General features: G+C 40.5%; 1 protein-coding gene across 1 annotated transcript; it reads left to right on the top strand.

The window, feature by feature from the left end:
- The first annotated feature begins 4,008 nt into the window (after window positions 1-4,008).
- On the top strand, window positions 4,009-10,290 carry tmlhe (trimethyllysine hydroxylase, epsilon). The gene is made up of 7 exons (XM_044042250.1): window positions 4,009-4,543; window positions 6,078-6,254; window positions 7,464-7,743; window positions 7,850-7,969; window positions 8,785-9,021; window positions 9,243-9,381; window positions 9,849-10,290. Exons 1-7 carry the CDS (start codon window positions 4,390-4,392, stop codon window positions 9,978-9,980), a joined length of 1,239 nt encoding a protein of 412 aa, XP_043898185.1. The 5' UTR covers window positions 4,009-4,389; the 3' UTR covers window positions 9,981-10,290.
- Window positions 10,291-10,549: the final 259 nt, after the last annotated feature.

Genomic DNA, 10,549 nt, shown 5'->3' with positions numbered 1-10,549 from the left:
GCTACAGCCGCCTGCTCAGAAGGGCAGGCTCGTGCTGCCTTCAAGGACCGTCTCCGAGCTCCGAAATCACACCACTCCAGCTGTTAGCGCTGCAACAGCGTTGTTTCGTTGTCTTTGGTGTTTTACAGCAGTTAACATTCATGGCATTTAACCTTTATACCCCCTTTATCTTAACATTCCCCTTCTTCCACGGGGCTTGTTTTCATTTAAAAAAACAAATAAATTAGTTGGCCGTTTATACAGGCCAATTTTCAAAACGTATGCTCGTATTGGCATGTATTTTATTTAGTTTATACAATTTGTTATGCTATCTATATAGAGGCAGTCCACAAGTGTTGATCAATACATTTGAATCCAAGCATAAAAAAAAATGTTCGTTAACTTAAAACCATGGACCCTATTTGCTCCTCGCGACTCGGTCTTATGTATGGATAACAGACCCAATGCATTAAAATTTCCCAAGGTTATTGAATGCATCATTACCGCAGCAGGCAAAATAACGGAGTCGCACTGACTGTGACAGCTCACTGGGGATGACGCACCCAGCTGAAGTGTGACTGTATGATTGATAATATGTTTATGACAAAGACATTTAAATCATGGTCATCTGCGTTTAAAATGCAGCGCTGTTATCAACAAGGTAGTTGAGATGGTTGGGGATCATATTCAGATAATTCAAGCCACAATAACATTTCCTTGTTATTTCCTGCAGGTGGCACATGCAATAGAGACAACATCAAAGAGCTTGAAGTGTGATTATGTCACACAAACACACTTGAACTGAACTGACACAGGGTCAGCACTGACTGCGCAGTGTGCACCCACTGCACCGGGAACCAGCTTGAGACAAACTGAAAAGAACATGGCTGCCAGCAGGGTCACTGTTAGACCCAGCTCGTGAAGGGGGAGGGAAGCAACATCAAATAACCAGGTGTTTTTGGAAATAAGTTTATTTGTTTAATAAGGAAAAGTAAGGTTTAACAAAACACGCAGGACAAAAGGTCCTGGAACGCGAAATAAAACAAAAGGTAACAAAATAGCAGAGGTGGAAAGTAATGAAATACATTTACTCGCATTATTGTATGTAGTTTTGTTGTGTACTTGTACTTTTTAAAGTCATTTTTTTGTTCTTTGGAAGTACTGTACTTTGCTACGTTTTGAATCACACCCATTACTGAGTGAAAAAATGTTGGCCTGAATTTAAATTAAAAAAATTCACACACTAGAAACTTTGGCAGTGGACGATGAGGACAGGTGAATGGTGAGGACAAGTAAATGATGAGGACAGGTGAATTGACGTTAATTAAGGTCCGTGAGTGAGAAAGTTAAAGCATTTGTGACCTTTGACCCATTTTGACTGATACATTATGCGTTTACATATTTTAAAGAAATATGTAAAGAACCAAGCTATTTTTTCACTTTAACTTGAGCACATTTTTAGACAAGTAATTTCACTTCTACTTAAGTGAAATGTTCTCAAAATAGTGGTACTTTTACTTGGGTTGAATATTTCAGTACTCTTTCCACCTTCAACACACAGGGTTCTAAACTAAATCAACATTGAAGACGGGTTTTCAAAGAACCCAGCGGCCACCATCTAAAGCCAGCTTTGAACTGGAGTCTTTCAGGTGTCTTTATAGTGCAAGGCTGGTAAGCGTTGCCTGATTGTCCTCCAGTCATTAATGGGTGAGCATCCACAGCTGGGTAACAGGAGCTGCAGCAAAAGCTTATTTTAACCACTTAATAAAGGGCTCACCTAATAAAATCTATGCCCACTTACAGCAATACAATGTAGTATTTGCTCTCGGGTCCCCCTAGCAACTGTCATACGCCCAAACATTTGGATAACAAAGAATACTTTGCACAGCAAATGATTGATATTTGTAATTCATTTTTTTGTTTTAGCAATACAAATGCTGTCCCCTGCCAACACACAGAGAGGTCTTTGGTGGCATTTTCTGGTCTTGGGTTTTGGTCGTCGTGAATCATTGTTCTGTTCGGCTGACGTTGGCATGTTGTTAGTTGCACAGTTTTCTTTTTGCCCCTCAGAAACCTCTCTGTTATCTAAACCTTGTCACCAGTGTAGGTTTTGTTGCGGTACGTCACTTAAATGAGTCCAGCTTACAGCGAGACCAAAAGTTCCGCCTGCTAAACTTTAGTTAGGACTTAAAAAAAAAGAAACATGCTGGTCCACTGCTACCTTGTTTGGTAACTTTATATTACTTAAGATTTAAAAGAAACAAAAGGACACCAAAATCAAAAAATAACTGTTTAGAACTTACTTATGGAGGCAGCAGTGGATTATCAACTCTTGTATCCCATGATGCAAAATCAATGATTTCCTGTTTCCAGTTAACAAAGGTGAAATATGTAAGATATGTAGACTTTAGACGGGGGTATGTATATGTTATATTATGTGAACCATTTGTGAGTTGGCTAAAATCAATGTTTTCAGTGAGAGCAAAGGTCCCTGTCTAAAGTCAGTGGTATGTGTCAGTACCTCATACAACGTCATACAACTACACAAATGAACTCTCCCTTTAAATTCAATATCTGTCTGGATACTTGTTTAAATATTTCCGATGGGTATGTTTTCCTAAAGGTTTAATGTAAACACCAGAAAAACATGAATTTTCTTTTTTACATGGAGTACAACTCAACAAGTTTCCTCATCAAATAAGGTTCCTTCCCTGTTGTTTTACTAAATTGTTGAACTTAAAAATCCCAGCGCAATTGGGCCAATGCTGGACTCGAACAGCTGAGCCCGAAATCTTCAAATTGACGCATGCAATAATAGAGCAAACAAAAAAGTGAAGTTGAGACTGTTTCCAAAGGGAACCCCAGAGGGAGCCAGTGTGCTCCTTTTTTTTTTTTTATCATTCAGTCATCCACCACGAATAAAAAGATTAAACCTTGTGTCTGTCACACAAGGTATCTATAAACTACCTCAAAATACAGAATGAAAACGTTGTTTTATACAGTCCATTCAAATACTGTGTCCACTCAATTATGGAGGAGCTCAGTTCATGACATAACTCTGGTAAAGCATTCCAAAGTTCCGTTTTTGGGGCATTGCTCTTAACTCTAAACTGTTTATAAATGGGCGCCAGCTTTATGCACATGATGGAGTCATTTTGTATTTTGTGTTCATGTAAAGCACATTGAGTTGTCCCAGTGTGAATAAAGCTGCCTTGCAATAGGCATTTCGTTGTGATGAATTGTCATGTTTTTTCAGTTTCTACGACACATTTCACACATAAAAGCCCAACTAAGAACTGTAAAAATAGAAAGTATATTTATCTTATGTTTAATTTCTGCCAAATGAAACAAATTTCACAGACATTTTACACGCTGGATCATTAACTCATGAGACGCCGTTAAATTGCATTGTCCCCATCAAATAAATAAAGGAATACATAAACAGAACCTTAATGGAAAATCAAAGATATGCCACTTTCTCAGGGCTGTTGTTTTCATGGACTTTTCGGTGTTGCACTTTACAGATGGTCCCTGAACATTACTGCGCTGCTCTCACATTAAATCTCAGATTTGCTTCCCTTTTCACTGTAGGGAGAAGACAATTAACAGTCAAATCAGTCCTGGGATGACACAACAAAATACTTGTTATTAGTTGCAGTTTTTTTTTTTTTTTTACTCTATCCCTTATACTCTATGTCTTTCCCTCGTGTTCAGTCAAGCTTCACCAGGCAGCTAGATGTGATTATGTACAACATTCCGGCAGAGTGGAGTGATAAACGACTTAATGTCCACTAACTCATGACAATTGTAATAAACTTATTGCTAAAAACACCTGCAAACTGAGCGCAGCGTGACCCTAACCGCGTCGTCTGCTGCAGCACTGGAGTTTGGCGGAGCTGTGAGCCCCGCCCGCGGCAGAGTCGACCAAACCACTGAGCATTAGGGGGGTAGTAATCTTACAATACTTAAAAAAAAACCCTCCTTTGATTAACGTTTATAATAAGCACGATTCGTACTGTGCCTCCAACGAACGTTACTATACTATTTAAAATTATTAATTTGTGTTCACAACATATTTTTGTGAAAAGGGATTTACGACCTCGCATGAACGGCATTATCTCTGTGCACGACGGAGTTGTTTGAGTGGGAAATCAAAGCGTCGGTCGGCATGCTCCGTAATCTGGTCGGGATGACTCCGAGTTAATGTTTATCAATGGAGCGTTTTAATCAGTTTTTGATTCGGGAGGTCTGAAACTGTCTCTCCTCTCCAAATTGACTTCACTCTTCTGAATCCTTGGTGAACCACAGACGTAGTTGTCCTTCGCTGGCTCCGCTGTGCGGCTTCACGGCGCCGTTTGACTTAATTTATACTTAATTGACTTAATCTTTTTGGTGCCTTAATTACTCAATATGTTTTCTGTGCTGAAGAGCGTCCGACCTGCGCTGCAACACATTAAGCAGCTGTCCGCACTGAGAAACACACTGACGCCATTGAAACCCATGTTGCAGACCCGCGCCTGTGCTGCGACTCCCGCTGCCCATCACTCACACCAGGACCACCTCGGTGAGTACGGGTACTGTGTGGAGCCCTGGAAGTGACGTCACGTGGCGCACGTATTAATAACAAGTGTCACTGTTATTGGTGGTGGATTTTTCTTACCAAAATGAGGAGGACAGTTCCACCTCAAGCAGCAGTCCTGTATAAACAGCTGTTGCCAGGGTGCAGGGACCGTCTACAAATTGCAACACCAGCAAAGCAAATTTTCAATATTGTCAACATAATATAGTGTGTTGTCTCTAAAATGGTTACACAATACATGTTTTCCTCTAGATTATGCAACAACACCTATTTGGAAAAACCCCCAAAACACAAATATTTAATTTCTATATATATTATAATTATATATATATAATATATAATTATTATATATATAATATATAATTATTATATATATAATATATAATTATTATATATATTATATAATATTGGAAATAGTGGAGTGGGGTGGCTCAGTGGTCAAGACCAGTACCCTGTGTGCTAAAGACATCATGGTTGCAATGGTCGCAAGTTCGACTCCACCCCTGGCTAATTGTGCTCAATTCCATTGTAAGTCGCTGTTGTTGTTGTGTTGGTGATTTGCACTTCGGTGCCACCATAGATTTGAGACCCTACACTGATTAATTAATATTCTGAGTAAAAATAGCCAGGTATTCTGAAAAAGATATATGCTAGTTTCATAGGCACTGCTCTGTATTATGGTGATGATGACATTAGGTATTTAGCCAATTTCATTTTCATGCCTAAATCATGATTGATTTTTCCCCCCTCCAAATAGTGGTGTAGTATGTGGAGGGCAGGATAGCTGAATGACATTAGTCCCATTGTGGAAGGGGATTTGTGAGGATTGGGTTCTACAGTGACGATACAAGCGGCAGAGTTCTGAACTAGTGAAAGTTTATGGAGGGAGTTGTGAGGTAAACCATTTATGATGGCAGGATGACAGCGGTATTGGGAGTGAGTGAGGGACGGAGGTGGTTTATATTGCAGAGATGAAAGTAGGCGGACCGGGTGATGTAGTTTATGTGAGGTGTGAAGGAGAGGTTGCTGTCGAGGATGACACCCAGACTCTTGACCTCTTGACATAAATTCTGCAAATGAACAACTAGAACAAGGAAACACCCTAATTATGTAACAGTGTTTTTTTTTTTTTTTACGGTGTGTTTTTGTTTGTACATTGATGTATTTATTTGTACAGTTATGCCAGCTGTTTGTCTACAGACTTCCCTCGTAAAATCCACACAGGACTGAGGCAGAAAAGAATTACCTAGGCGTAACACAATTGTGTTCATGAATGTGTGCCCAAAAAAGCTATCCAACACCATGGCAAACTCTCTCACAATTTAAAAATATAGTGTTAATGTTTTTTTCCCCACAGTTGTGCCTTCTTTTATGCACCTAATCACCTTTTTCTCTGTTGTCCTCGTTCACGTCAAAACAAAGCATAATTGTGTTCCACTTCTCTCATCTCGCTGAACACTGTTTATTTTGTGTAACACTCCTCAACCAAATCTGAACTATCTCTTTGACAAATCTCAAGAGGTCAACTATGGAGGGAATGTGATGCACCTGGACTACGTGTGGCTGAGGGATCACTGCCGTTCCACCTCGTCCTATAACCCGAAAACTAACCAGAGGAACGTGGACACTGGGAGCATCGACCTGAACATCCGTCCTGACCACACAGCGGTGGAAGACGGTCATCTCATCCTCACCTGTAAGTCACCTTTGTGCTCAGCAATGTGAATAAGTTGCATTGGATTGCATTGCATTGGACATGAAAATACATGCATTGTAATATCAATGTAATTACAAAATACTTGTTCATTGTAAATAGTCTGTATTTATATAGCACTTCTTTCTAACCTTTCCAACACATTCACACGCCGCCAAGGTCCAGTATGCAACATTCTGCATCATACGATATCAGGAAACAAATGTCACCTGAATAGCAGGAGTGCTAACGTGGTGAGCAGAGAGTGACATTACACTCCTCTGTGCATTTAAAGCAGACCTTTGTCTGTCTCTATGGAGCTCCCCCCTACAGTTTCAGATTACATATTTTTACGACACCATTGTCCATCCATCCATCCTCACCGTTGTAAAAAAACCAAAAAATTCCCCCCACCCTTCTCTCCTCTCCTGGCTGTGTGCATTTGTTTTCAACAGAGCCAGTGAACACAAGCCGGACACAAGAGTTTGCTAAAATCTCTTGTCTGCTACTGGGAGTTGCACATTTAAATCACACTGATGGGGTCCACTCATATGTGCAATATTGTGTCTTATTTTCCTCTGCTTAACAAAATTCTCATCATGCTGAGGAAGAAGGGCCGAAAAGTAGAAGCAATAGAATTTGTTTTCTCACCAGCAGAGTCGCTATTCAATATATTTTCCCTTCTTATTTGGCTTCACGAGGAACCTTGAAGACAAAGAGAAACGTGTTACAACGTGTTTCTGAAATGTACACTCCCATCGATTAATTGATTATTAATTGATTACTAAATTAATCAACAACTACATTGATAATCGATTAATCGGGTTGAAGCTTTTTTCATGATTAAAACAAGATTTCCGATTGTTTAAGCTTTTTAAATGTGAGTATTTTCCTAATTTCTTTGCTCTGCATAACAAAGGACAAAACAAGACATTTGAGAACCTCTCTTTCTGATATTTGATGGACCAAACGATGAATCGACAAAATAATCTATTATGAAAATACTCGTTAGTTGCAGCTCTAATAATTATATTCCTGAAGTTGTTAATACGTTATCAGTCTGTTCAGAGCTCTGCAGTTTGGAAATGCCACTGCTTTTGCTCTGTGGGCACCATAGGGTCTGGACTATATCAGTGAAAAAATCCAGTCAGACATAGTTTTCAAGGTTTTCAAGTGCATCTCATCACAATATCCTCCATGTTTGTGTCACAGGGCCTGGTGGCCATGTGTCGAAGTACTGCCTCCGCTGGTTGGCTGAGAACAGCTATGAAGTAAAGAAGAGCAGCACCGTCCAGCCGCGCATCCTTTGGAACTCGGACATCTACCAAAATGCAAACATACCCACGGCCGAATGGGAGACGTTCATGAGCTGTGACGACGAACTGAAGAAGTTCCTTCACAACTATGTTCTGTATGGGATCGCTTTTGTAGATGGCGTCCCTGCAACAGTGGAGGCCACCGAGGCCGTTTCCAAGAGGGTCAGTCTCATCAGGTAACACATGCTTCTTATGACCCGTGGGCCGTGCAGCGTTCACAAACAACACAGAAGACACCCAGCCGGGTCCCCCTTTTGCTAATACACTTGTGTCCCTCATAAGGGAGACGACATATGGAGGAATGTGGAGCTTTACGTCCGATTATTCCAGAGGAGACACCGCCTACAGCCAGTTGGCCCTGGATCGTCACACCGACACCTCTTACTTCCACGAACCATGTGGGTAAGTGCGGTACGGGGGGACTGAGTTGGGATTTCAAAACAGAATTAAACATAAACAGGACAAAGCTGAGTCAAAAGAACTGGCTACCCATCCATAAAAAGTCCAGTGTTAACAGAATTTTAGAATAAGTAATGAATGAATGAATGTGGCTGGTTGGGTCAGGCGGAAGCGGAGTGATTTCTCGCTCCATCTTACCAGATTAAAAGGAAGACGTCGTCATAGCAGCAAGCAGGACAGTAGCAGCGGCCCGATGGCGTCCTTGCCTCAGCACACACCTGGCGCACATCACACCACTCAATCCATTCAGAAGAATACAAGAAACAAACCGGCACACAAAAACGATATGATGGCTCTAACACTTGTGTCCAGACCAGTTCAGATGGACACAATTGTAGTTGTGCTGGCGGCAAAAACAAATGTTGCATCATCCATTTTGGAAACAATTCAGCGCTCAGCCAAAATGGAAAAGAAAAGCCAGGGGATTTAGACAGCGGTGTTAAAGAGCTCAGGGCGATCAGATGCTACGACTCTAATTTTGTCCTCTATTTGGCGTGAACACAGAATAAGGAAAAGATATTTGGAAACTGTTCTACCTTCCAATCATTGCCCTAATGCATTCTGCATATATTATACAGAATTGTGTGTTATTCTTTTAAGGGTTGAAATATTCTTTAAAGAATATAGCAAATATTGTAATGTCAAAACATCTTCCCTGCACCCTTTTTAAGGTAATTGTCCAGAAAGAGACCAAAGAGAGAGAGCGAGAGAAACCTTGTTAGTAACAAACACTTTTTTTTTCATGCCACTTTTTGTAGAATTCAGGTTTTTCACTGCCTAAAGCACGAGGGCACTGGCGGAAGGACACTCCTCGTGGATGGGTTCTCTGCAGCAGAAAAACTGCGGCAGCAGTCGCCGGAAAACTTTGAGCTGCTTACCCATGTGCCCATCAGGCACGAGTACATCGAAAAGAGTGAAGAGCATCGCAATCACATGGAAAGCGCCGGCCCTGTGCTAAACATCTACCCTTGGAACAAAGAACTCTATCTTATCAGGTGCATCTATCCATAAAATATCAGCACAACACAAAGTACAATTTATGCAAACTTGCTGTATTTGTATTTTACCATCAACCATTGTAGTACCTTTATATTTTAAGTGTTTGGTTATATAATGGACTGATGACCTGTCCAAGGTGCACCCCACCATTTTTAGTTCTTAAAAAAGAATGGCTATTCCTTTTAAAATTGGATTTGTTTCCCTTCCCCTACAACAGATACAACAACTATGACCGGTCAGTGATTAACACTGTCCCCCATGACATGGTTAAGAAATGGTATGTGGCACATCGAGAGCTGACAACGGAACTAAGGCGGCCAGAGAACGAGCTGTGGGTGAAATTGACTCCAGGGAAAGTAAGAAAGTCACACTTGTTATCTTTGCATACAAAAACGGCCTGTCCATACTGTAGTACTGACCTACCAAGAGATGTACAGTTTTAGCAATATGGCACACATTTCTTTTTAAATCTTGATGTTGATGAGTCAATTCAAGAGATTTCAAGACTGCAACAGATCTATTAGTAGGAATAATTATTGTGGAAATGTCGGGGGTTGAGAGAGCTAAAGATGTGACAATGCAAAGCGGAGATGAACACCTCTATATACAAAAAAATATATGAATTAACTAGGCTGCTGTGTCTGGCCATTACTTTATGTGTTTTCTTTAGTTCAAATTCTCAAACACAATTGCACACAAACGCAGCCTATACCCTGTCTTGGTCATGAATTGCTCTTGGAGAGTGAACAGCTGTATCTTAAGTGTAAATGTAATGAAGCATAATCTACGGATCCTACCCTTTTCTTTTCTTTTTCTTCATCAGGTGATTTTTATCGACAACTGGCGGGTCATGCATGGCAGAGAGTCTTTTAGTGGTGTGAGGCAGCTCTGTGGATGTTACCTGACCCGGGACGATGTCCTCAGCACTGCGCGCCGCCTCAATCTGCAGGCCTGATCCTGGATGGACATGAAGGTTCACCGAGGAACCATTCGCATCCGTAGAGATGCTGATCCTCGTTCGCCATTTTCTAATGAATGCGTCTTGTTTTTAAATCACATTTCAGTTTGATCTCTTAGAGCAGGGGTATATCTGGGCCTATATTTTACTACTAACCTTTTTCTTCTAATCTAAACTTTTCCATATTGTACAACATGGCACATTTAAGAGATGTGTTGATTTGAAAAAGTAACCTGGATTTGCTACAATAGGTAGTGGTATGTGTCTTAAAACTGCTCTTCTTTCAGAATAAAGGCTCTGAATTGTGCATGACTTTGCATTTTTCTTTAGAAAAGCAAAGAATTTAAATTTTAAAAAAAGTCAGCCAGTTGCTGACCACTGTTTAATGAGTATGAATTTTGACTAAATGAAATAACAAATGAAATGCTTACAATCTCATGGATAGCTCAGTATTTTGTTTGGTTGTCCAATCATTGTTTAATTTCCACGTCACTACTGTGTCATGATATTAACAACTATAAGTCCTACTGTGTGCGCGTCCTGTGTCCACGATGCGTTAAAATCTA

This window comes from Solea senegalensis, linkage group LG13, assembly GCF_019176455.1.
Source record: "Solea senegalensis isolate Sse05_10M linkage group LG13, IFAPA_SoseM_1, whole genome shotgun sequence".
Lineage (NCBI taxonomy): Eukaryota > Metazoa > Chordata > Actinopteri > Pleuronectiformes > Soleidae > Solea > Solea senegalensis.
Note: the sequence above shows the minus strand (reverse complement) of the source record. Positions and strands in the feature narration are given on the sequence as shown.

Bases quoted from the DNA above. Each gene is read 5' to 3' on its own strand.
- tmlhe (XM_044042250.1), top strand. From the start codon at position 4,390: ATGTTTTCTGTGCTGAAGAGCGTCCGACCTGCGCTGCAACACATTAAG. The intron at 4,544-6,077 runs GTGAGTACGGGT...ACAAATCTCAAG, and splicing joins CTCACACCAGGACCACCTCG to AGGTCAACTATGGAGGGAAT. The intron at 6,255-7,463 runs GTAAGTCACCTT...TTTGTGTCACAG, and splicing joins CGGTCATCTCATCCTCACCT to GGCCTGGTGGCCATGTGTCG.